Below are 27,773 nucleotides of genomic sequence, written 5' to 3' on the forward strand. Positions count from 1 at the left end.
CAATCCGGCCAGTTGTAACACTCACACAACCTCTCACTGCAAATGGGCGTTCAAATGCAGCTCATAGTCTTTGGATATTAAGGGCCTGCTTGAACTGCACCTAATGGACCGGACCCTGTGGTGAGTGCAATATTGTGTTATTTTGCTGAACAATGACCATCTTTTGTGCTTTACAATGTGGGAATGGCAGAAAAATAACCTCTCTGTGTTGCAAATTAGATTTAATAGTCTGTGCTTGTTCAAGTTTTTAAAAAAATAGTCTTAGAATGCTAAAAAATCGACTCACAAATGTACAAAGAAGCCAACAGTTTTAAATGTTATCTTCAAACTGATCTTCAATAAAATGTACGAAAGCTTTGTTAAATGTTTCTCATCTTTTGCTACTGTTATGTAGCATCATTAATAATAACAGCAGTAGCAAAAAATTGAACATTTAATGCAGCCAAGACAAAGAGAAGACGGATAAATACTGAATCAGTTATAAACCTTTATTGATTTCACACTTATTTGGAGCAGAAATGTACAACAGAAATATCTCATACCAGCAATAGGGGGCAGTAATATCTCAGAAGAGGCGCACAGCATGTGAAAAACAAATTACTTTCTTTCCTCTTTCTCTCTCTATTCTGCTCCATATTCCCAACTCTCTCATTAAAACAACAGAAAACTCAAAGAAAGCAAATAACTGGTATGATTCTGCTGGGGTGTCGTTATTTGTTTAAAGCTTCTTTTCTGTTGTCAGATTGAGGAGGATGCTGAGCCGAGCTGAGCGCAGAGGTACGACCAGGGGATAGAGATTATTACTGTACACTACATCATCATAATGAATACAACCTGAGCACAGAAACTTGCATGAAATACAATGAGCAGTGTAACTGTGAAGGTTTTTCATTTAAACTCTCATCTCTTTCGTTTGAGCTCCTGACCTCTTCCTGTAACCTTCAACACAGACTGTAAATTCAGAACAAATGCTCATCAATATGCGTATATATTTGTTTTTACATGCGTCTCCCCTTCATTCTCCAGGTCTATGTGATATGTTTTCATCAGTGATGTCTGGAACAGAGTCCCACGCCGACAGAGAGGAGGACTACAGGTTCCTCCACAGCATGCTGATGGAGAAGAAGCTTCACATGCTGTTCAAGGTGAAGTGGTGCAATGAACTGTTTATGTTCTATCAACACCTTTACAGTATGTGTTAATTAACTTACTGAAATTGCAGGTATTTAATATATAGAGGTGGATTTAATATTCCCATCCATTTTTAGTACCAAACTTGCATAATAAGTAAGAGCAGTGAATTTATTACTTAAGTTAATATACAAAAGTAAGTGAAAGAGCCAAATATCATAAATGTTCCAGGAAGAATGACTCCAAAAGGGTTTGACTTTTATATATTCTAATAATGAGTTATTATCACTAATGCATCTTATATTTGCAGCTGGAACTGATTTTTGTTGTGTAGTGTGCAGGATAGTTTAATCGACAACTATGAATCAGTTTATAGAAAAGGAGGCTTCAGTGTGTTTCAACTCAAGTACAAGTATCTTAAAAATTAGATTTAGATTTAAATAAATTCGCTTGCGAGATTAAATGTACTTATTTTTCATCAAGGCTCAAAACAAGACAAATACAATGTAATCTAAGACGAGCTGGATTTACCAAAGGAAAAAAAAAGCTTGAGGAAACCTGTTGCATAAAATACTTGAAGGGCTAGAAATTCATATTTGAAATTCAGAATACTAACAGACTTAATGTTGATTTAACTTCAGATCTTATGTACTATTCATTTCTGCACCTTTTATTTGAATTACTTCACTTTGTCCCTGGAAGTAAAGTGAGGAAAAAAATGTTTATTTCTTTTTAAAACATTAGAACATTGTCTCAAAACTGTGATTTACTATTCCAATAGGTGATAGAACGTCATAATTTTGACAACTGAAGTCATAAATGTGAGAAATGCTCACGTTATTGTGAAATAAGTCAGGCTGAAGACTAAATAGTGCATCATTATGAGATATAAAATAGTGTTTAAAAGGGGTTTCACCAAAATAAAAGAGGTGTGATAAGGACTAAAACTTAATAATTTAAATCATTTCACCTAAAGTTATTTAAAGTCGTTGAAATATGTCTAAAATTTGTAGAATACAGTAACATCAAAAAGTAATGCAGCCAGACTAAAATTTAAAATTTTCTCAATACTTTGTAACTGAATTGTGTAAATGTGAATCCCAGCCTTACAATGTGTGGTTTCCTTTAAATTACTTTGCTGCAATTAAAATTAACACTGATTTTGAACATTTTATGAGTTGTGTTCTACTTTGGTTACAATCAATAAACTCCGTTTTGTTGTTAAAACACACAAGTTTCAATATTTTCTTTCCTAATTTCTCTTCTTCAATGTTATTGATAGTGGTAGTAATAGCAGTTGCAGTGTGAGTGGGAGCAGCTTCATAAGTACTTCTGCAGAGAAAACCTTTATTATGATCCTTCCTGGACTTGACAGATCCACGAGCGGCTGAAGCATTTTGAGAACCGAAGCCCCGCCCCGGTCCAGGAGGAAGCATCCAGTCTGGCCTTAGATGTAAGTGACTCCCTCCAAACATCTTTAGCAGATAGTCGGAGTCGCACAAATGACTTTCCTGTCACACAGAAGCACGAATGGAACGTACATTCCTTCCTATGTGTTCTGCACAATGAAATGCTATCTCAAAACTCCTTCACGTTGGACGCTATCGCTTAGAAGGCTGTTTCAAAGATGATATCATTTAGTATCTGTGTGCCAGGATTAAAGGTCGCCGAGGACAGTGCCGAGCGACAGGCTGCTAAAATCATCGAGTGTAGTTTAATGTTTCAGGTTTCAGGGATACAATTAATTTCAGATTTAACATGAAGTGACACTACTATGATTTTGACCCAAAATGGCACCAACAGTCTCCGCTCCTTTCGGATGTACATCATATTTTATCTACCACTAATAAATTCCCGTCAGTCGTCTGTCTGTCGATTTAATTTGTTCCATTTTTGATCATCTCCCACCTTCGTTTCCTGATTTTTTCCCTTCTTGTTCCTGGACAAAGTGCAAAGCAGGGATGTTCTTTTTGCTTCCATATATTCTCGTCTCCAACCTCAAACCACGCTCGCCTTCCATTGTCTTCATCCTTCCCCTCTTTTCCTTTATCCTCTCCTCCTCTACATACTGCGATCTCTGCCATGTTTCCATAGTGTCTCTCTCCCCCGCTCTCCTCTGCCTGTCCTCCCCTTCAGTCCCTTTTGCTTCAGATTCGGTCCGACAGCCACTCTCCGCCTGGCTTAAATCATCAGGACCTACTGGAAGGGCCAAACCGTGGTTCTGTTTCCCCTCAGAGAGGCTTCTGTTTGCTCACAGTGGAAACTAATGACCTTCATGCATTGTGTCTCTGGAGTGTGCCTCGACATCTTGAAGCAGTAGAAGTCATTACAGTAATATGCTTGACAAGACGGGCGACTGCACACAGTCACTCGCCGCCTCTCCACTTGCTGCTGACGGTCAAGGCTGCTCTCTGTTTTCGCTGTCACCACAGCTGTCGTGTTGCCTTGAACATTTTCCGACAGTGGCTGCAGACACAAAACCAAAACAGGAACACTGACAAAGACTTAACAGTGGCTGTCGAACCAAATCTGAAGAGAGAAGTCCTGATGAGGTGAACGGGGTTATATATGAAAGTGTACGTCATAAGAAATAATGACACCACTGATGATGTGTCACACACACGTATAAATATATATGTTGAATTTCACTTTCTGTCTCTCTGCACGTTTCTCTGTCTCTTGGCTTGCTCGGAACAAACCTCACTCAGGCCATGATATAAAAGCATACCTCTAATTATATATATAAAAAAAATACTTCCTGCCTCTTTCTCTGCTTCCAGTTGGCAGAGGAGCTGATATACCAGGGCTGGAGAGATGAAGTCAAAGAGCTGTTTGCCCTCCTTTCCAAACCCCACTTTAAGGTGAAAGGTATTTCCGTCCACGTCCATCTGATGTGTCGCTGTGGTTTCACACGTGTGTTCAACCTAAAGCTTCACCGGTCCAGTTTTTGTGCCAATCTGGTCACATAATTTCAACCAAAGGAAAACACCACACAGAAAAGAAATAGTTCATCACTTTGTTTTCTTGCTGAGAGCGAGCAGAGAAGCTTGATGCTTGTATGATGAAGATGAAGCTTCAGTCAATGGCATGCTAGCTTAGCTTAGCATGAAGCCTAGCTGCTTAGTTCACACACTTGACAGTAGTATTTCGAGTCCTCCCATCAGACCCCAAGTGGACTAGAAAGCAGTGTCAGGCCAGTGCCATACTTTCTGTAATTTCGTCATCTGCCAAAAGGCCCTCAGCCGGAACAACGTTTGCACAGAACTCGCAGCTGGGTTCATTCACTGCTTGGTGGAAGTCGCGAAGCACAGAACAAAATGGGCCGCATTTTCAAATAAACTGAGTATATTTGTGTGAAAATAAACTCAGTGGTAAGTTTATAGGTTATTCTTTGTATAAATGTTCATCATTTACTGATAATTACTCATTTTCAGAGAAAGAATTTGCTCATGTATTTTTCAGGTTACAGCTGATACTGCTTTCAGTAATGTGGCCTGAGTATGTGACTAAAGTTTGGTCAGAATAGAGAGCTCAGGCCATATGGGGAAAGTTTGATTGATAAAGTGAAGAATTGCATAGGTTAAGCTTCTTGTCTCATCCAAAATGAGCCAATGGAAAAAGAGTTTTGTGTTCACCGTCATACTATCAATGAATGTCCTCTGAGACACAGAGATGCTGGACAAATTCTCTCTCTTGCAATAGATTCAATTTTACCAGTGACCAGCTGTTTCTTGTATTTTTTTTAAGTTCTTAAGAGTCAAAGCAGTTTTTCCATGACATCAGACAAGAAAATCAATGCTGTTCTCGTATCTGTTGTTTAAAAAAGAAACTACGGCCAAGGGACAGCAAGCTTAGCATAGCATAAAGACTGGGAGCAACTTTGTTTCACAGGTTAAAAAAAATACACAATCTGTTGTTTTTAGAAATTAAACAAATCAGATCTAACATGCAGATGGAGAGGTTTTGTTACCTTGGACAGAACCAGGATAGCTTCCTATTTAACTTTCAGCAGGACGGTGAAGGACTTTTTAACATGACTACACAGACAAGATCATCGTATAAGTCTGATTGCCATGAATCCAGTCAGATAATGTTGCTTATCTACCTTCTTCTGCTATGGTTATCCACTATAAAAGAATCAATAACACCAAAATAACCCAATGTACGTATACTATAACCACATGTTTATCCGCATGACACTAGAACTGTAATCTGAGAGGCTAATTTCCCGCTCCATTCCAGCTACATTCAATCATTCTGGGTGGCTGAACACTGAAGTACACACATGCATCAAAAGGCTTACAGCATTTCCTACAATCTCCTCTCGTATGATTCACACAAAGTGGCAAATTAATCCAACTGTAAATTTGATTCAAACTGATTTCACCTCATCATTTTGCCCGCTCAGAGGTGCTGACATCTATTAACCACACTGGCACTGAAGCTAATCTACTCCCGAGTTATGTTTATTAGTGTGCACTCATGTAGAGGCCCAGACTACTCAAATGCCTGTTTCCTGATTTCAGGTCTGCTGACAGTGATTTTTTTTGGATGCACACACACACATACATATACACAGCATACGGTTTTCCAGTGAACTGTAGAAGTCGTGGCTTTTCTTAATGAGGAGCCGAAGCCAGCCGACAACCAACAGGTTTGTTTAAACAGCTCTAATGACCTGTTTGTTCTTGGCCACGGCGCAGCAGCTCACACATACTTATGAAAGACACCATGCTATAATATTCTGTAAATGAGTGTTTGTTTTTTTGAAAACGTGTCTCTGAAAGTGGCCAGAGACACGTTGCTCACACGTTGGCAGCTTCTGAGCAGAGCAACTGTTGATGGACACGAGGATAACAAGTAGACTAACTGACAGATGGATTGGCTGATTGTTAAAATTAAGTTGATGAGCAGATGTTTCCCCTTCTTCTCGTTCTTTATTATTACAGTAAATTCACTTTTTTTTGGGGGGGGGTGTACTTTGTGCAGGCTCACAGTGAGAGATTAACGTTTATCCTGAATATTGTTTTTCTGCAAACAAAATTGAGGGTTTCATGCTGCCAAAGGTAACAGAAAAAAGCTTAAATGAACTGTCTGGAAATTGATAGTGAGTCATTGATCAATTCACAGTCCTGCACCGGCAAAGGAGTCTTTTTCTTGAGTTCGAGCTGAGCCAGGGGACTGCAGGCAGAGGTAGTGTTGGTGATGTGGGGGGTTGCTTTCAGGTGGCCCACAGGCTGGCAGCGTATTTCAAACTAAATCAAATTGGGCATGCTGGCACTGGAGGTTTGTGACCAAGTAGAAAGTGCTGCCTTTGGATTCAGTCAGAGTGCAGGAAGGCCAGCCAAACTTGTTGGAATTTTGCAGAGCCTCACTTAAAAGTCACCTTCAATTAATCTCCAGGGATTGGTTGCTTTAGTGTATCACTGTCTAACATTAATAAACTTGGATTTAATCATCATTAGCTTATCCAGTTGGTCCAAAAATGTGAAATTTGTGTCTCAGTCTAGAACGGACACCATTAAATGGACAGATTTGCAGTAATTACGCTGTTCACAGTGTGTTGAATTTTACAGCCAGATTGACTGTTTCCATGATCTTCAAAGGATATGTCGGTCTGATACATTTTGTCTGTGCAGTGTTTGATTAATTAAAAGATTCTCAGTCTTTTCTTTAGACCTGAGAATTCATTAACATAACTGAACACAGATCACCATCTTCACTCTATTTCCTTCACAGAGTCTCCTGTGTGTCCATGACGCTGTAGCTCAGAGAGACTTTGAACCTACTCTGCCACCAATACCCGATGATGTGCTGGACGACGAGGAGGATTCAGTGAAAATTGTCAGTTTGGTGAAAACCAAAGAGCCTCTGGTCAGTATCTGCTTTAGAGAAGTCAAGTTAGAGCCATACAGACAGACATTGGTGCAATGTCATTTAACTGAGTTTTTTTTTCTGTTAAAAAGATGTTTAAAGGACTATGAGAAGACGTTCAGATTTCGTTTAAAAGTGAAAGTCTTTTTTCCAACTTTCTGAAAATGTTCATTGAACATTTGAACACCGTGATTGTGATGGTGCAATATATTTTTTAATGTAAATAATATAATTTAGAGCCTCAAAAGTGCAAACTTCACACAAGTTAAGGAGATGGATTTGTAAAACAACTGACAAGACAGCAGAAACTTTGTATCAGATATACTGTATATCCTGTGAATTTACTAATTAAATTACTGCAAATTCAATGCAAGTTCAATCTCAAATTAATTAATTGCTCAGACCTACTATATTAGTTCCATATTAATGACAGTTTATAGGAAACATTAAATGCCTTGAAATGATGTCACTCAAGATAACATTTTCCCTATTAGCATAATATGACCTGTGGGAAATGTCCTTACACTAATCAGTATTGTCTCTATTTTGGCCCACAACTGCACAAACTATGAAAGTGATCAAACAAATGTGTGTTTTGAGACATTTCTCAAGTTCTTAAATTTCCAGACTTAATATAACCCACCTTTGAAACAGACCTTTCAACACTGAAATCCTTGTTTGTGCTCACTGAGTCAGCAGGAAAGCAAACAATCATACTTGAAGAAGATCACTTCCTCAAAGGCTCCCCCTGATGACAATCAAGTGTTGTATTCATGTGATGGATCCATAAGGATCCAATCCAGTCCACCTACAGCATGGACTTTCTGTATCATTTCTCATCATCATTCTTTAGAATCAGTCTCTGGTTTAAGGATGGATGGTTGAATTACCTCAATATTAGAAGCACTGTCATAACTGAGCTGGTGTGCTCGAGCATCAGTGACTGGCGGAGGATGGTTAGAGAGCGGTAGGAACTTCATAGATCCACACAGGAGAGTTACATCTATGCCATTTTAATGCAGGAGAGGATCATTTTCATGGAAAAACTTCCAAATATGTAACTTTGATGCACAAAGATGAGTTTCTAGGGATTAAATCAATGACTGTAAAGGGATTTGAAATTTTACAGAGTTTCTTAAGTTTCCAGTTACAAAAACATAAACACAAAAAAAGTGAATTCTTTCTGTCGCTGTACTGTATACCAGCCTGTTTATAATATAATCTACCTGTTCCTCATAACAAACCCAAATGCAAGCACTGAAGTTTAAACAACCATGTAACAGGGCAACTTCCTTTAAAAATGTGTAATTTGTCCCACCACCATAACTGACATGCACGGGCAGTTTCAAGCCACGAACATAGCCAAGAGCCTCAACGTCGTATTTCTCTCTAGAGACTGAATTTATGTCATGTTGTCAAGCGCCGTGACTGCTAAACCCATGTATGCCAAGGTGTAGCAAGACGAAAGCCTTTGACAGGAAACACGACAGGAAACTTCAGCGAATGTTCCCGCTGCAGCCTGGATCACCTTTGCCTCTGGGCTGCAACTCCGGGCCGCTTTCTTCAACCAGGAATGCACTGAGTCAATTATTCCGTGTCTTTGTTGCCATATATCTGCCGTAATGCACAACATAGCTTCAGCAATGCTGCGTGTATGCGTGCATAGTGTGTAAGCATGTGTACCGACAGTGTCTCAATGCAAGAAATATGCTTCTTATTGAAGTATTCAAACCAGCGCTGCACATTTAAAGGGATTGGGATGATTTCTTTCCAGCTTCTCATGTAGATCAACTAGTTTCAAGGTCTTCAGTCATAGCTCATTTTCTTGATGCTACTGGAATGATCTGCGTTATTCCACCTTGTTCCATGTCATTGTCACTTATTTCAGGAAATTTCCTGGATCAAGAGAAACTGGACAGAGAATCAGCGAGACTACAAAGAATGCATACTTTCGCCAATACCCCAAATCCTCTAAATTTGTTATTTTAATGATGAAAAAAGTTTTTTTTAGTTGCACTTGGATGAAGAGCAGCACAAAATGCATATGGCGGTGAAAAGCAATGAGGTACATGTGCCAGATTTGCCCCAGTCAAGTAGGCCCAAGAGTTTATTAAAAAAGAACAGAAGAAATATTGAAAAGTGCCCTTAAATGCAAGGTTAAAATTCCTTTTAAAAAATTCCTGGATCCACATCAAAAATTAGGCATTTATTTTCTACCCCATGGCTTCACTTTCCAACTAATTTCAACGAAAACTGTTGACAGGTTTTTGAGATATCCTGCTCACTAAAAAACAAACATGCCAAAAATGTAACCCTCATGGCGAGTATGGGCTTAATCTTTTTTAAGAAAAATATGATTTGGGGTAAATAATGGAATCATTTACTTAATGGACAACTGTGCAGTGTGTCTCTGTGTGTGTGTGTATTAGCGGCTGTGCTTCCAAAAGGCCTTTTTATACCAATAATGGGGAACATACTTTTGTATTGATCCCAAAACTAGATTGGAAGGGGACTGACCTTTTTCTGACATGTTCTCTTTGATCGATCCAGCATGTTCCCGTTTTCCAGACAACGGGGTTACACCCGAGCAAGAGCTGATTGTAGTCAACTACATAAGATGCTCTTTCCATTGCGATTTACTCCACATCAATAACATATGCCGAAAATAATGCTGATTTGGGTAACCCTTTCCAGCGCTTTGTGTGTTACATGAAGGCAGCCGGCTAAATGGTCCCGTCTTGATACAAATAACCTTTGCTGGAATGAAGCAACTCTAAATAAAAAGCTTGTCTGGGCTGTAATAAAACCAGCATGTTATTTCCACTCTCCATTGTTTGACCTCTTTGTCTCTCTGCTTTGTCCGTTTACTCGCTAATCGGCATCCTCAAGGGGGCAACAATTAAGAGGGATGAATCCACCGGGGCAATTGTTGTGGCAAGAATCATGAAAGGAGGTGCAGCTGATAAAAGCGGTAAGCTGAAAAACTCTCAGTTAAACTGTACTTCTTTGTGCTTCACTGTATGTTTAAGTAACATTGCAGTGACCGCAAGTAAATGTTCTAAAGCAGAGCATGTGGTATAATATTTCCATGTGTATTTCCAACGCTTTAAAGGCCTGATCCATGAAGGAGACGAACTTAAAGAAGTGAATGGAGTCTCACTGGAGCACAGGAAGCCAAAAGAAATCCTTCCTCTACTGGTCAGTCTCACTTCTATTCAGTCTCATAGTCCTCTTCAGTGTCTCCTTTCCCTCTTTTGCTCTAACCATTTTCTTTATTCCTCTTCCTAAAGCATAAAGCTTGCATTGTTTCATACTTTTAAGATTGTCAACAAATCAAATGAAAAGGCCAAAACCAACAAAGTGGAGCCCTATGAGGGGCTGTTTTCTTAATCCAACTCCCTCAAACGCCTACGCAATATAAAGTTTCATTGATTTTGTGACTTCTTCTGTCCTTCAGGGACAACACGTTATTTTACTCTGTGGTATTAACAAAGAGATGCATACCTGTTTGTAGTAAAGTAGCCAAATTACAAAAACATTCATAAGAATTACAGTTATTCAAGACAGTAAGTACAAATTTCATACATTTTTCTGTAGCATCTGGTCTAAAATCCCATTGCAGTCTTTTATAACAAAGTTTCATCCCCTCTCAAATTCTCTTTCATGCACTGCAAATTTGAAATCGCAAATACAACACCCTCAGAAATAAAATTAACATTTTTTCCAGTGTTTATATGGGAAACACTGAGAAAGTGTTAAATTAACACTTTCCAAAGTGTTAACATTATAACACTATACTAGTGCTACCTAACAAACTCTTACAGTGTAAAATATTAACACCACAAAAACTGGAAGGAACATGTAGTTGGAGTTAAAAGTTCACTTAATAGAGACAATCATGGAGGAACTGGTCAACACTTCACTGGTGATCAGATAACACTTGGTGGTGTCCAGTCTTACTTAAAATTGACACTTGAGTGTTAAATATGCTAATGATACAAGATACATTTTCCACTGGGATTAACACTCTTAGAATTATAATTCTAATGTGTGTGTTAGCATCCCACCATTGTTGACATATTTGTTGTTGTGGTAAAGGCACCCCCTTAATTAGAAGGAAGATTTTGAATTTTTAGAGCTTTTGTTTGTGCAGTATCACCAACGACGTGCCTCCTCTCTGAGGCTGCAGCTTTGCCTTCTTAGCTTTGTTTTTTTTTTTTAATTTTCATGAGCAATAATCACTCCAAATGCACTGCAATGAAAACATTTATTTGTCCTTCAACAAAAGGTGAGGGCACTCAAAAATGCTGTACAATGATCTGTATAATACTGCCTAAAACATGTATTAGATTTCTGACAGTTCTTAACTGTGCTTGCCCTATACAATGCAGCTGTCAGGTACAACATAGAAAAATGAGTCTGCACAGTAACAGTAACACTAGCCTGTGCTAGCTTAAACTTCTTAAAATCATTATAATTATTAGCGTTTAGCTAGCTTAACGATAGCCCGTTAAACGTTAGCCACGAGCTAACGTTAAAAGGGTTTAACGTTGGACACACGAGCTTAACGTTAGCCACAGGCTAAACGTTAGTCCGTTTTTTCATAACGTTAGCCCATGGCTAACGTTAAACGGGTTTAACGTTATAGGGATTTGACGTTAGACACAAGAGCTTAACGTTAGCCACAGGCTTAAAGTTAGTCCGTTTTTTCATAACGTTAGCCCATGGCTAACGTTAAGCTAGCGTAAAACTGATTCCTAATGGCACCTTTTTGCCCGAAAGTAAACGACAGCGGTAACTCGTTGGTAACAGTACAAGATAATAGTTTAGTAATAGCTTTCTTCAAGTATTAAAAATTTGGAAACAAGCAAACGCGTCAATTTGAACCTGCTGAAATACCCGGATGTTTCAAGTGTCACTCTTTGGTGTTAAATACCATCAACTCTGTGCCCCTACGCCCACACAAATATGTTTCCTCACTAGTGCAGAGTTCAGTCTGTCAGAAGTAACACCAGAACCTCAACACTTCACTCTAAAATGGCCTTACACTAGAAATTTAACTAGTGAATTTGCTGTGTGTGAGTGACTCTTATCTTCAAGTCCATCTTTTCCTGTTATATGTATGAAGCTTTAAAATTATGTCACAAATATACTGTACAGTGTCAATTCTGAAACAAAGCAGCGATTTACTCAAACAGGTGGTGGTTTCTGGCAAATGTTTCTCAATCAGAAGGAAGTAGCACATTTATCTAGGACTGATATGTCACTGACTGTGTGAAAACCAGCTACAATACACTGTAGTTTCTGTGTTCATGGCAATATTGGTACAATTTCGTGCCATTGTATGGCTCAATGATGTTTTTGGCAGCAATGGAGATACATGGCAAAGAGGAAAAAGATATATCAGATCGTAGCTATTCGGGCAAATATTTTGTAGGATCAATTAGTGGTTTGATTCAAGTCTTTTCATGACAGTTAATGACCGTAAGAAAAGATATACAATAACAAGTCTCATCCTTTAAAGGAATATATTGTTACAGACAGAAGACAGTCCATTCAGCTTATCTAAGCTGGAAACAAGAGAAAGAATCCACCAATAAACTACACTTCAACGTTTGCACATGTCGAAGAAATTAAATAAATATGGTATTAGGTCATCGTTTTAAAATGCAGGGAGGTGGGCTTTTTAAAATGTTTTGTAACTAGTGTTTGTCCTTCTAATCAAGTAAAGTTTGTGCAGTGACTCACCAGAAGGAATTTGAAATGGATTGTTGAATTTTGGAAAATCAAAACAAGATCAAGTCAAAACAGGATAAATAGATTTCCAGCATAGATGAATATTACCTGGTTTTAGCATTTCTGGATCAAGACAAAAATTTCTCTTTCTTGTGTTTGTACAGCTTTGTTCAAATTATGGGAGCACCACAAGTGTGGGTGCACTGATTCATCTCTGTATATTTAAAATGAATGAAATGAGGGAAAATTCATGGTGCTGAATCCATGGTGTTATCTCTACAAACCATTTTCAACAACCATACACTGTCTATAAAAGATGGATGTATCCTCTGGGTTTGAAAAGTGGCTTAAACCTGCAAAATTTCAGCCAGCAGGGGGCGACTCCTCTGGTTGCAAAAAGAAGTTAGACTGTGTAGAAGCTTATGAGAAAATGACCCTACTTCTCATTTGATTTGTACCAAAGTAAACATTTTTCTTTTGAGTTCATTATCTCATCGTCAGCCTCAAGTCTCCTTGCCTTGATTTCTGCCAACTGCAGCATTAATGAAGACACTGTGCCGCTATCTCGCAATGATATGGAAATCTTTAGCAAATCTGTGGATCCAGACTATAAGCCACATCACTGTCAAAATCTAATCACTTGATCCTTGTGTCATTTCTGACCTTCCCTGAAAATTTCATCCAAATCTATTTGTCTGTTTTTGAGTAATGTTGCGAACAGACAGATGGACAGACAAGCACACAGACAAACCAACGCCGATCATCACGAAACTCTGCTGCGCTCCTTGGAGGAGTAATAAAGTAGACAATAGAGGAGGGTATATTTTAGGGTAGGACTATTGCATGAGTGTAAGTCCTAAGTCAGATCCATCCGTCCCTAGAACTCAAGGCTTTCAAACATTGGTCTACAAATCACAGGGTAACGTCATGGTGGCTACAGCCATCTCTGATATACAGTCTGTCCTCTCAGCTCCCCACAGGTCTGCGGTTTAATATGCTTGCCAAAATATCAAACTGTTTCTCTTATGTCCCTGTTCCTGTGCAGGCTTGTTCCAAGAGTGAAGTTAAATTCAAAATCATTCCTGCATTATGTGCAGAGGAAGAGCCAACAGATAAGGAAAAGGTACAGTAAATATTAACTGTCGCGCATATTCATGTGCTTTGTGCTTTTTAAAAACATATGCATGCAATGTGGTCGCAAGGGGAAAGCTGCCCGCCTGGTTTCAGTAAAGAGAGAAGAAATCAGTGGTACCTTGTGTGTCTGGTTAAACTTTGCGTTTCTGCCACAACGCTGTCACTACCGCAGCGTGGCTCTGAAGAAGTAACATCAGTTCAGACAATCAAGGATAAGGCCCAGACTAACTTCATTACAATATGCAGCTTGTTGTCATTTAAACACTTGAGCCGTATCAACTCAATTGAACATTAACAATGAATCCATACGCCTTATGTGGAAAATTTCAAGTTCCGCCATCTTTTGTTTAGAAAGAATTACAGCTAGGCTGCTACCACATACACAGAGAGGATGTCCAAGCTGGAAACTGTTAAAGGAGGTAGCATTTGCTATGGATTAAGACAAATTATTTTCAGTGATTGTGGTCGTATCTCAAAAATGACACCAACCTATGTGAAGAAGCACCAGAATAAAAGATGCCAGGATACAGAAGTTCATGAAGCTGCACTGGAAACAGAAAAACATGAATACATTTTTTTTTTAAAAAGAACGTGTATTTTCCATTTGTTTGAAAAAAAGTGATGGATTTCTTTCCTCAGCTCTTTGTGCGAGCTCTGTTTGACTACGATCCCAGCGAGGATCCAACCATCCCATGCAAGGATGCCGCCGTGGCCTTTAAAAGAGGCGACGTTCTTCAGATTGTGAGCACCGAAGATGACATCTGGTGGCAGGCCTGTCTTGTCGAGGACAGCAACAGTCGGGCCGGGCTCATCCCATCGCAGCAGCTGCATGAAAGGCAATGCTTTTAAGTCACACACAGGTCATTCCACCTAAAAAAAACATTCAGGCCTGACCATCTCATATTCGTCTGGCTTTCTTTGTGTGCATACGAATGTTATTGAGTAAACCATGTGTAAAATCTGAGGTTACTAGTTTGTGAGTTAAAAATTCTTAAAGATGGTGGAGTCATGTTGATGTTTGCATCGTTTTCTTCAAGGCAATCTGCAAAGCAATGTTTGAGGCACCATAACTTGAGAAATTATGTATTTGGAGTCTTGAAATTTACAGGCTCACTGATAAGTATGTGTGGTCTTAAACTGTACAATACAAACCAGGTATATGAGGGTGCAAATTTGGTCAAAAGATTTCAATGTTATCTACTACAATATTTCACCAGCCACAAAAAGCTTTTTTCCTTTTCCCCCCCTGTGATTAGCACCAATAGGAGTCTTAAAATGTAGAGTATGGTACCAGTCAGAGGCATACTTCATGAGAAATAAGTTAATAAATTACGTTTTTTTGCATTTATGACCTTTATTAGAACAAACAGTGAGCAGGCATGATAAGTGAAACCACTCCAATGGTGGGCCCAACTGGAAGAGTTATATACTGTTGTTACTGAGCTACTAGAAAAATCATGATTTTCCAACTAAAAATGCTTGAAATGATTCTATATATAGTGGCACCAGGACTCTAGTTACATTATTTCTGAAGTTATGGCAGTCTTTTGGATGAAAAATAAAGGTTTTACGGCTGGTGAAATATCTGAGTTTTTTGGCCAAATTTACGCCATCATATAACTGGCTTTTATTGTTCTACCAAAGTAGGTTGTACCATTGCAGACCATATGTATATATCAATGAGCGTGGACAATTTCAGGACTCCAGCTACATTATTTCTCAAATTATGGCATTTCAAACATTGCTCCACATCATAGCAAGAAGAAAATACACAAAGATCGACATGACCGCAAAAACTAATGTTACCCATGAACCCACATTTTACACATGGTCGACTCAATTGAAGATGGTTAGATGTGGAGCATTCGGTGAATTGAAGCGGAATGACCCACACTTTAACAACAAAGCTCAGCAAGCCGTTTAAACTCTATCTTGCTTTGACTCGGCCTTGCTTTGTTTGTGTTTCTACAGAAGAGTTGCTCTACAGCGACCCGAAGCCCTGTTCAAGCCTCGAAAAGTCAAACCACCAGGTATAAACTCAGCACACCTGAAAAACATAAAACACTGTCCAATAAACCTATTGGAGGTTCTTTAGCGCTGAGCTGAGAGGTGAAAGGGCACGTCTGAAGGTCACAGTGAAGGTTAAGGTCATGGGTGAGCTCGGTTGCCCTCTTTTTATACTAACGTCTCTTGTTTTCTCCACATGCTCCACAGATGAGCAGCCAGGTACTGTCAGTCTGCGTTTGCTTTTGTAAACATGCCTTCAGCATAATTGACTTGATATGATACACGTGCAAATTTAAGGTCGTGGTTTGAGGTTTTAAAAGATTTAAAGAGTTGAGTTGTCCAAAGATAATAGTCACTGCTCCATATTTCCAAAGTGCAGAGACAGTTCTGTGAACTGTTCCGCTGTTGATTTAAAGTATCTGTTAACTGACCTGACCTCCTACATTGTGCTTCGGTTTTTCACTTGCTATCACTTTTAAGAGTAAGGTAGTTAATAATGTTTCAAAAATGATGGGTATCATTTCTAAATAAAACTATTATTAGAATTTCAAAGCAACAAATTAAGACATTTGGGTCAGAACATATGCTAATGCTTTGAGGATGAAATTTCAGAGCAACACGTGCCGTCCTCTTGTGGTTTTCGTCCCCGATTTCTTCACTCTTTCCTCATCTCTCTTCCTGTTTTTCCAGTCACGGAGGATGTGGACTACAGGGCTATAACAGGGATCCACGTTGGTGAGATGTTTTCCCTTGTACCGCTCAAATCCCACTGATACTGCAAAGGGACCAGTGTGATACAAGATAATACAGCTCAGAGAGATGGAACATGACAGCTAACAACAACACACATACTTGGACTTAGGAACAAAAATAGATGGATGGGAAAAAACAGTAAGAAAAGGAGACCCTGGTTGTATTTACAATACAAAGCAGTTCATGTGATGATGTAGTTTTGTGGTTTAAAGATTTAGAGGGGAGGACTGTGGTCTTAGCCATCCCATTTATCCCATTTATCTTGATCCCATAGATTGGAAATGATGTGCTTGTGTGTATTTGAGCGCTGCAAGATGGTTGTATGGGGGATGCACTTATGGCTGATTGTAAAAAGGCTCTTTACATCTGTACAAAGTAAGGTAATTGCAGATGCTGCATTTTATCCTTTATAAGAGTCATTAAACAATGTGCATTTCATCTTATGTCAGGCCAAGTTCCACCTGTGGACGAGGTTCAGATTTTTGTTTCCTCTTGGTCTGGCTTTAAAGCCTTCTTGACATTACATGAGCGAATATCTACATGTAGAATAATCAGACATAAAGTGAATAATAGAGATGGATCATAGTGGGGTAATAAATGTAGATACACAAATAAAAACCAGGTGACAAGGGGAGAAACAGGCTTGTCCTCCACAGATTTTTTTAAGCTATTTCGGAGTTATTTGTCTGTCCTTTAAATGATTTTCAAAAACACTGATTTTTTGGAAATACTCGTGTGAAGAATTAGTCGAGAAGATCCCCCTCTAGTGTCCTTCCATTAAATATTGAAGCTAAATTCAGCAGTCACCTAATCTAGTTTCGCAAAACAGACTATAAGCAAGATAAAGCGCATAACCTCCTGTAAAATCCAACTTTGTGTTTTTAAGATGTACAAGTTAATTCTAAAGATTTGGAGTCATCTTTTTTTGGCTACTTGTAGTGAAAAAGTTAGCTGATTCCCTTGTTCCCAAACAATAAGCTAAGCTAAGCAACCACGAAGAAAACACTCTAAAATGTAAACTCTCTGTTTTAATTGTTTGATTATTTCTTAAATGACAAATCTATCAAAAAAATCAATTCAAAGTATTTTTGATGAATAAAATAGCTAAACTTGACTAAATTAGTGGGATTTGGAGTTGTTTTTTCTGCCACTTTGAGAGTGAAGAAGGCTAGCTGTTTGTTTAAGCTAAGCTAACAAGGCCTCACTTTATATTTTGGATATGAAAAAACTAATTCTACAAACTTCTCAAAGCTAATTGATGATTTATTTATTATATGACGTATATTATAAAAATATATTTAAAGTAATTTTGATGACTTGGTGTAGCTACAGATTTACTTTCTAGCCACTTGCTAAAGTAGCTAAACTAGCTTAACCGTTAGCTTGTAGCAAATCGCGGGGTTTTTCAATGATCAGATAAGATAGCCTAAATGGCAGTAAAGTCCCTGGTAAGAAAAGGATGCTGTGACACAACAGTTAGATGCAGGACTTCTACTTGTAAGAGGAGTCTTTGAATCCCATTTGAAGCCACAAATGAATTTGTTTTAGCGTGACTATCTTTGTGCGCTTCAAGCTCAAGTTTGCCTGCTTGAATTGGTTTAGAACAGATTTTTTTTCCAGATTTCTGCCAACTGCAGCATTAATGAAAACGTAATTATGAATATATTTCTACCAATAGGTTCACTGAATCCTGTGTGCTTCTCCTGTAAAAATTTAATGTATTATGTGGGTGTAATTTCGTGTTTTTAAAGACAACTACAAGCACGCTCAATCTTAAATCTGACTCCTTTGCACTGCTGGATAAGGCTCACTTCATTTTGACGTAAACGGCTCAGGCCCAACTTACGACATGGTGCTTACTAGACCTCTCCTCTGTCTTATCTCTTATTTCACTCTTACTTCATGCTGCCCAGGAAAGCACAAATATCTTGTAGTGTTTCCAAAAATGTACGGCTGAGAGCATTTTCAGTCACAGATGAGAATTTCACTGCCAGAATTACTCAAGATTGACAATTACAAGATGTTTTCCCTTAGACCTGATTTGATTCTAGGAAATAAGGCTTCTTTTGCTGTCTGAGTGAACTCATCAATTTAAATCCCATGTAAACAAAAGTTTGAGATCTCTACTCTGTAGTGGCACGTTGCTCAGGCTGAAGCCCAGAGAGGAAATGGATAGATATGCTTACAAAGTGAAATTAAGGCTGACGTCAAAGAAAGTCTGGCACCTTCACTTAGTAGCAGTTAAAATCATGAAAGAGGGAGAGTCTGCCAAGTCAGGCCCGACCACAGTCGCATGGCAGGAGCTGGATGTCAGACAGGATAGCAGCGATGCATGACAGACTGAGTTATTGTCTCCTGAATGAGATGTGTGCTGTTCAGGATGGTGCTCGACACCACAGTTTGGGTGGCAGCGTTAATGGCTTCTTAAATGGTGTACCCTTGTAGTCTGTTTCTCTTTCCTGCTGTGGCTCTCCATTCTGTCACCGTGTAAGACAAGAGGTCTAGTGTTTGTCCTTCTAGTCGAGCAAAGTTTGTGCAGTGACCCACTAGAAGGAATGTTAAATGGATGTTGAATGTTAGATAGATTGGTGAATTCTGGAAAATCAAAACAAGATTAAATTAAAACGGAATAAATAGACCTCCAACATGGATGAATATTACCTGGTTTTAGTGTTTTTGAATCAAGACAAAAATTCCTCTTTCTTTTGTTTGTGCAGCTTCGTTGTGTGGGTGCACTGATGAATATTTGTATATTTAAAATGACTGAAATGAGGGAACACTCATGGTGCTGAATCCATGGTGTTATCTCCACAAACCATTTTTAATTCGTTCAGCTCTACTGCTTTCCAAATTTTACTGTTTTGAGCCTCATTTCCAGTCACAGAAAGCATGAACCAAAAAAAATGTAGAGACCCCCTGTATCAAAACCAAATTGCCCAAAATAAAAAGGAAGGCAGACAAAGTTAGAAACTAACTTGTAAACTCAGTGGAGCTAGGTGTTTGCCTTAATAATTAAAGCAGATCAAATGAGAGTGCATAATCTTTCTACATTTCATAGAAATGTGACTCCAAATGAATGCTATTGTTACAATTGCACCTTTTCCATAACTGCGTACCATGTTGCAACTTCTTCAAGTGGTCAAAAATTAATTCTAAAAAGGTTTAGAACTAAGTTGTTTTGACATGGTTTATGAGCTGCAACATAAAGATGAGGCTGGTACCAGAATTTTTCAACAAATAATTAGATTTTGAACATAAACATAGTATTAATGTAGCAGAAAACCATCTGCTATGTGAAGGTAAAGTGGAGTGATGACATCTATAAAAGACATAAATCCACTGAGATGCTGCACTTGGATGGTCTTAATGGCGTGCTGTGCTGTGTTCTGTGAATCAAGGCCAAGACAAAACTTGCCATTGAGCACTTGCTTTATTTATTGTCTTATATGTAGATAATTAAGCTCAAACATATTTCATAATACACCACAAGCAAGTACTCACAGAGCCACCTCAGCGGTCAAAAGACTGTTTACCTTTCCATGTAGAACACAAGACAAGACAAAGATTGGTCCTCACTTAAACAGCTGACTGCTGACTGGCTTCAGCAACATCCTTGGCAGACAGTGAAGTCATAACCCCTCTGCTTGTGTTGTAACCCAAGCTTCTGTTTTATGTTCTGGCAACTGGTCCAGCCAGATGTGTGTATTAGTGCACATTAGTGCATATGAGTCCCTCCCTTTGAAACTGTTGGTCCAATCTACATTTCTAGACTGATTGTGCAGTCCAGGGCCCCCTAAAAAGAAAATAAATCTCAAAACAAAGCATTTTAGTTGCTATTTGCCTGATTTATGTGCACTTTTTTTCATTTCAGCTCAGTGTGAGAGTCTTCACTTCTGTTTTGTGGCTCTTCTTTACTTCGTCTTCTCAGATTTATGTCCTTTCTACTCCATTGTGTATGTGTCTGTTTTCATCCACACAAAACAGAGCAGAGATAAGTTAAGTGACAAAATGCTACAAATGAATACCAGTGTATTTTACAATGCTGGCATGGACCAATGATTATGGCTCTTGTGTACGCAACCTTTCCGGGTTCTAAGTGACCGATACGCCAGTTTGTTTTGGTCTGAGCTGCTAATGTTCTACTGACATTCAAAGGTACTCAGCATCACAGAGTGCATCTTGAAGCTAACATCTTCAGGATAAAGCACAGAAACATAAGCAGCCATTAGAACACAATGAGCTCCAAAGGCAGGAGAGCCTTAACAATGCAACCCACCCAAAGCACACCTTTACATCAGGTGTGAAGAATGAATCCAATGGAACACATTTACCACCCAAAGACTCTCGTGCTCCCACTGCAAGGTCAGAGGAGTGTAACACAGTAATACACCTGACAGGTCTGAACTCTCTTTGTTTCATTCCCAGCTGGTTTAAGAAGAAGTTTCCGACTGGGCAGAAAGACCAGCTGGGCTAAAGAAGCAGCTCGGTTCAGGAGGTGGAGCGCTGGAGTGCATGGCTCCATCTGTCCACCTACCTACATTGAGGTGATGAGGTACCACAGAGAACCGAAGGACAGACACCGTCTGGTCGTCCTGGTTGGTATGTATGAGCTAAAAATACAGCTGCATAAAGAGACAGGAAAAGAACAACGGCAAGCTCTTTTGAAATAGATGCTTATGCCGTGTGTTCCTCGACAGGAAACTATAGTGTGCATAACAGACTATAATATTCCTGTATACGAAGCTCAGTAACTGTGGTAATATGTAGAGAATGGTTGTGCTGTGGTCAGTTGTATCCTGTTTTATATTATCCAGCTGCTTTTTTATGTTGACCATGCAAAAATTCAAAATACCGTGATACCACTCAGGAACAGGACATTACTGAAGCTGTTGTTGATCAAAAGAAAAAGCAATGCATTGATGAAGATTTATGTTCCCACTCCTGAGTGCATGAACAATCCTTTCCCATCAGAACTACGTAAACACTGTCAGAAAACTCCAAGTCAGAATATATTGTGTTCTCTTAAGTTACCTAGTGGCCCACCCCAAATCCACTTCCCTGCCAATCCTGCAGGCCTGCTCTATGTATTTTTGAGCTATATCTCTCCCCAGGGTATTTTACATTGAGCCCCACTGAAGGCCTTTTCAATGTCATGTTACGATACAACTGCAGGTCATAGATACAGAAGAAAGGCAAGACGCAAAAGGAAGAAAAAGGAGGGGAAGAAATTTGAAGGTGGACGGCGGAGAGGCGAGACACAGAAATGAAGAGGTGCAAAAATAAAAACAGATATAGAAGAGATAAATGATGGATGAATACGGAGAAAGAGATGAGTGGATTGTGAAAAAGATCCCTCGTAATGTCAGCCAAGTGCTCCATCATCAAGCTGGAACAGTTAAGACAGCTTGGATTTAGATTTAGACCTCTTTAATTGAGTTGGAGCTTACCCCGACTCTGGATTACGTTTTACTGTCTGCTGTGAAGGCTCTTCATTGACCGGAGGTCATCATTAAGAATATATGGCTTATTGGCAATGAAAGTTATAGACAGGAAAACCAAAACCTGGATCACTAAACCAGGACCAGCTGGATGATGTTTGACCAGGTTGGAAATAGATCCTTTCTGTTTGTGCTGCATACTTACTTTGAATGAAACAATAGACCGTTATGCCCCAGGAAAGTTGGTGAAAGTGACTGCCAGCCACTTTAAGCCGTACAGATCATGTAACTCCCTAAAAAAAAAGGTCAGAAGAAAGTATCCACACAGCCTGATGATGCTCCTCTCCAGTTTTGTGGCGCAGCTGTGAAACACATTAGCATTGTAAGAGCGGAGAGTCCGTAAACCTGATATTTTGTAATGTATCGAGCTCATGCAACCCAGTGATGGAAAAGGCAGGTATGTCAGGAATCCTACTTTCAGACAGCGCTCCATTAGAGTCTGATGCAATCTGGGCTGCAGTAACCTGCACTAGAAGAAAATCCCAGATGCTGCAGTGTGTGTGTGTGTGTGTGTGTGTGTGTGTGTGTGTGTGTGTGTGTGTGTGTGCGTGCGCTTCATCCTGTGCATCCTACACTATAATGACACCGATACTGTGTGGCTTCGCAGATGTCACATTTAGATGTGATGCTATGGATTTTCCAGAGGGTATAGGAGCATTAAATGTTCGATAGACGGAGGCTGGTTGGAGAATCGTTTTCCGGGTGAAATCAGAATGAAATCAGAGCTCTGTCTGTCTGTCTGTCTGTCTGTCTGTCTGTCTGTCTGACTTTCTCTCGCTCTCCTTCTCCTCTGATGATGACAAAGACAGATGCGTTATTTGATGTTGGGCTTGTCTTGAGGAAAACATTAGTACACACAGGGATACTGGGAATGAATACCCGCATGCAGAACACAGCGTTTTGATCTTTGTCTCCAGGGCCCAGCGGCGTTGGCGTTAATGAACTGAAGAGGAGGCTGCTGATCTCCGACCCCGACCGCTATGGCGTCACTGTGCCGTGTAAGACCGACACTTCAGTTTCATATCTGTCACCTTCATCTCCACTTTTCATCTTTTAAAAAAGCCTCCCATCCTCTTCTCCTCCAGACACCACCCGTGAGAAGAGGAGGCAGGAAAGCGAAGGGGTGGACTATCATTTCGTGTCAGTTCACATGTTTGAAGAGCTCATTCTGGATCACAGGTGCTGTATTCTGTTTTGCTCACTCAACTCTTCTTTTTTTCATGAGAGTCTAGTATTCCTACTGCTGTCTGACAACCATTTTATGCTGTCTTACTTTCTTTTTCTCCCCCTGTTTCTGCCTCCAGGTTTATAGAGTATGGGAGTCATGGAGGCCACTATTATGGCACAAGTCTAGACTCTGTGCACAGAGTGATGGCTGAGGGCAAAGTGTGCCTGCTGGAGGTGCACCCAAGTGTGAGTATTATGATATGAAACAAGATAAATGCATTCATGTTCACATACGATAGAGAAAGAATCATTCATTTGTGAATTTATTAAGATCTGCTGTTTAAGAACTGAGCTGTCCAAGTCCTAGAAATGATTCAAAAATCCAAACTTGGGAAAAGGAGGGATGAAAGGCAAAAAATTAGATTCCATATTTATATTAAATAGTTTCTGAGATTTCTACTGGGTCTACAGAGAGAGCAGACATCTGCCTCAACTAGATTGGGTGAGGGGGAAGAGAAAAGGATAGCAGTGACAAACACAAAGGCATCAAATGAGAAAACAGTAAACACTGGCAGCAGCAGCTGGCAAAAAAAAATGTGCAAATTCAGAGCTAGAGGCACCAGCTAAAAAAGATAAGCAGGGGGAGAACAGCGGGAAAACATATGAGGGTGAGAAGACATAAAGATAATGGCATCAATAGTGATGTATAGATGCAAGGAGAGTAAAACCTGGATGGGATGCTCTGCAGTTCAAAGGAAGGATCTCTAATGAGTGATCTGAGAAACCAAACAACAGATAACTTTTAAACCTTTCCCATCCTCAAGTTTCAGAGCTTCACAACCAATAAATCGTTATAAAATAGTCCTAATTGCTTTTGGAGTAAAATCATAGTTTGAGCAATGTTTTCTGTGATGCTGGCGGCCAGATGTTTGTTGGTTTGCTCCAAAAAACAATCATAGATATTTTTTCTGGCTGGTTGTGGTTTTCTTAGAGCTCCTTGTTCATTTTCCGGCTTCTTGTCGTAGCCAGTGTTAGTGTTAGCATTAAAGCTACCAGCTACAGCCTGACTACTGTCTGAAGCCAGAAACAACTGCAGGAATCCCAATTTGGAACAGAAACCCTGATGTCTGTGTTATGACAGAACCAAAAATAAAGCATCGTAATAATAAGGTGGCAGGTTTTGTTATTTACTGATCTCGCAGAAATAATGCCAACTGAATGTAAGTTTTGAATTCTCTCAAATCTCTGTCAAAGGTTCATTCTTCTTTTACCTAAGCAGCTACTTTCATTGCCAAAAACACCTAAGTGTCAAAACCTGCAGTTCCTCTAATGTCCACTTGAGGCCGGCTTTAAAGGCTGTGCCATTCCCTATAGAACCCCTTGTTAAAATGCCCAAGTTTACAGCAGACAAAAAAATTTGTAGACTGCTACAAAAAACTGTTTTAGTCTCTGTTGCTAATTTCCCCATTCATGATGACTGTATGGGAGCTGAATCTTGATATAAATCATCCATTTAAATTGTATGTAGACTCAAACTTATGCATTGCTGAGGGCATAGACAGAGTGAAAGACAGATGGCCACCATCACAGGACACTGCATGGCCCAGAGACGTTTGTGTGCGCCACCTCATCTCCACTCACCTTCTATCATGAGGATCTCAGTCAGGCATTTCTAAGATGGCAAATACCAGAGCCACCAAACTGAGCTTCAAAACTGCTGTTCAGGAAACCTATGGGCGATGCCATGGACGGTTCAAACATCTTTTTGTACACTCTGCGATTTAACCTCATTTTCAAACACTCTTTGCCTTCTTCGCCTCCTCCAACATCAGGGCTATTTTTCTTTCCAGAGTTTTCACTGTTACTCCACAGTTGTTCCAGCATCTGTCATTTCAGCTACCTCAGAAAAGCTACTGATAGCTACCAGGGAAAACAAAAACACTATCCTTTTACTTTTTTGGTTGTGCAACTGCAGACACAGCTCCATTGTGGCGTAATGGGAACCTTCATTTTCTATCATAGGGAAAGTGAGACTTGTAGCGAAAAATCAAAACACTGATGGTGCCATTTTTCTACAGCCATTACATTGTACAACTGACATGTAGCTCATAATGATGAATTAAAGCAAAAAAAAAAAACAAACTCCATTTAATTAATCAATATTTGACAACAAACTACGATATAGATAGATAGATAGATAGATAGATAGATAGATAGATAGATAGATAGATAGATAGATAGATAGATAGATAGATAGACAGATATGCAACACTTAGGTTTGTTTTTCTTCCTTTTAAGCTCCTACAGGTTGTCTTTTTGCTACATTTGACATAATGCTGGCAGCTTTGCACCATGCACTTTGGTTGGAAATGAACTTTTTCTGCATTTTTCTGCTACCGACTTCAGACATCTCGTGTACATTACTTGTACAACCCATAACCTGTGCCCTCATCTAACCTCCTTTTTGTTTTTTACAGAAAATAAAGCGAGTGTACACATCTGAATTCAAACCATACGTGGTGTTTGTGAAAACCCCGTGCATCGAGGAGCTGCGCATCACCAGGCGGAGAGTTAAATTCGTCTGCGATGACGAAGACGCTAACCCAGTCAGGATCTTCTCAGTAAGTAAAAATCTCAACCTAAATAACACCTTGCACCAGGTGCATGTGTGTGAAGTAAGTGCTTGTTCCATGTCTTGTAACATGCAGGGCGTTGTGAGGTCAAACATCTCGGCCTTACTTATGCAGACACCTTGCTTTACACATGGCTGACCCTGTTTGCATTTAAGAGACACGGGGAGTTACAGGGCTGCTTGGTGGGTGGCTTCTTGTTCCATTACTGATACTTAGGTGAGCACATTTTGCCCAAAGATGGAGTTACATCTTGTGTATGTGCGGTAAAGTTCAGATTTTATCTGATTTGTTGGCTCTATGTTCCCTTCACAACACAAACACGTATGTCTGATAGTGTTTTGGACTGGACAAAAACATGCTAAGTCACTTTCATAATGCCCATCTGGCTGCACATTCACTGTTTGACCCTGGTTACCCAGTTTGCCCTTATTAAACCCACGAGGTCACACACCTGTGCTGCAGCATGGTGTTTGTAGCTTGCCCGGTGCCAAGCAACCAAAGCCCTGAGAGAATTCAGGAACATCTTAAAGTGGTTTGCTTTAAACTTGTACCACAGCTGGTGTGAAAAGGCCTCTTATCCTTTACTCTCGGCATGTAACAACGTGAGTGGTCTGTATAGCTGGATGGTCATGGTTCCGTTTCCTATTATGTTACAGTATTTGCAGATTATTATAAAACAGCCAGTCTGAGGACGTTTTTGTCCTCATATGGTCAGATTTTAGGTATCTCTCAGCACTGAATCAGTATAAAAACTGTATATATATCATTCAAAATAGGGGAAGATTGTCAACTTTCTTGTTTTGCATGATGGATAACAGCAGAGGCATGAATCAAAAAAGTTTTCCTGCGTAAATGCTATGCCATATGTACTTAGAATTGAATACAACATCCTCTTAGTGCCTGATTTATTGTCTTCTTGGTTCACAGGAGGAGGACTTTGAGGACATGATTGACATGGCTGAATCGATGGAGACTCAGTACGGTCACCTGTTTGACCGGGTGGTTGTTAACGGAGATATCGCCACAGCATTTCGAGCGCTGAGGGCCGACCTCGAGAGGATCTACGAGGCAGAAGTCCAGTGGGTTCCTGTAGACTGGACTTGCTCCTCGCCGGCAAAAGCACGGAGAAGTTGCAGTCATTTGGCCGGCTGGATTTGAGCTGTGATCCCTTATTTGGGACAAAAAGAAGAAAATTAACAAAAAAGCAACAAAAACATTAATAGCACATTAATTGTTTGTGATATATAACATTAGAATTAACACTTTGAGCACCGAATTTCTTTTATATTTGAAATATTGCTCCATTCGCAAACAAGGTCAGTAATGACTAAAGTTTTCCACAGTGTTCCTTAGTGTGTATCTAATTAGGCAGAATCCATCTCTTACTCTCTGTCGTTCCTTCTCTCCATCTGTCGCAGAGCCCGTTTTCTGTTGGCATTTGGCTGAAATAACTTCAGCTCGCAGGACGAAGACGGGGGAAAAAAAAAGGAAACTCTCCAGAGCTTGTGGCTGAGTGTAATCCTTCCCTGCCAAGTCGCAAACATCAGCATGTAATTATTCTGACAGCTGCTGCACTTCAATTAACTGTAATGTACACCAGAGAAATATTATTAGTAGCAGTCGGGGAGAAGTTTTGCCAACAACATGCTGTATGAAATAGGGACGCAAACATGATAACAATCATGCACCATAGATGAAGCAGAGTGGAAACCCCTTTAAGATGCTATATGGTAGAATTCTGTATAGATCTGTAGACGTGCTAGTTCCATCCTACCTGACTTTTAAGGCTTGATTTTGTGTAGAATACAGCATTTTTATACAAAAACACAGAGACAATTAA

General features: G+C 39.6%; 1 protein-coding gene across 1 annotated transcript; it reads left to right on the forward strand.

Moving 5' to 3' along the window:
• Nucleotides 1-1,052: 1,052 nt before the first annotated feature.
• Nucleotides 1,053-27,323, forward strand: LOC110951986 (MAGUK p55 subfamily member 7-like). Its single transcript, XM_051953688.1, has 17 exons — nucleotides 1,053-1,145; nucleotides 2,507-2,584; nucleotides 3,912-3,992; nucleotides 6,871-7,005; nucleotides 9,895-9,976; nucleotides 10,118-10,203; nucleotides 13,787-13,864; nucleotides 14,515-14,711; nucleotides 15,847-15,905; nucleotides 16,090-16,101; nucleotides 16,573-16,617; nucleotides 21,061-21,234; nucleotides 23,051-23,131; nucleotides 23,219-23,312; nucleotides 23,438-23,546; nucleotides 25,778-25,921; nucleotides 26,861-27,323. Exons 1-17 carry the CDS (start codon nucleotides 1,053-1,055, stop codon nucleotides 27,089-27,091), a joined length of 1,779 nt encoding a protein of 592 aa, XP_051809648.1. The 3' UTR covers nucleotides 27,092-27,323.
• Nucleotides 27,324-27,773: the final 450 nt, after the last annotated feature.

This window comes from Acanthochromis polyacanthus, chromosome 9, assembly GCF_021347895.1.
Source record: "Acanthochromis polyacanthus isolate Apoly-LR-REF ecotype Palm Island chromosome 9, KAUST_Apoly_ChrSc, whole genome shotgun sequence".
Taxonomy (NCBI): Eukaryota; Metazoa; Chordata; class Actinopteri; family Pomacentridae; genus Acanthochromis; species Acanthochromis polyacanthus.

What these genes read in the sequence shown, in the direction of transcription:
- LOC110951986 (XM_051953688.1), top strand. Translation starts at nt 1,053, where the DNA reads ATGTCTGGAACAGAGTCCCACGCCGACAGAGAGGAGGACTACAGGTTC. An exon ending in AGCTTCACATGCTGTTCAAG is followed by an intron (nt 1,146 to 2,506) that starts GTGAAGTGGTGC and finishes TGGACTTGACAG; the next exon opens with ATCCACGAGCGGCTGAAGCA. An exon ending in ACCCAGTCAGGATCTTCTCA is followed by an intron (nt 25,922 to 26,860) that starts GTAAGTAAAAAT and finishes CTTGGTTCACAG; the next exon opens with GAGGAGGACTTTGAGGACAT.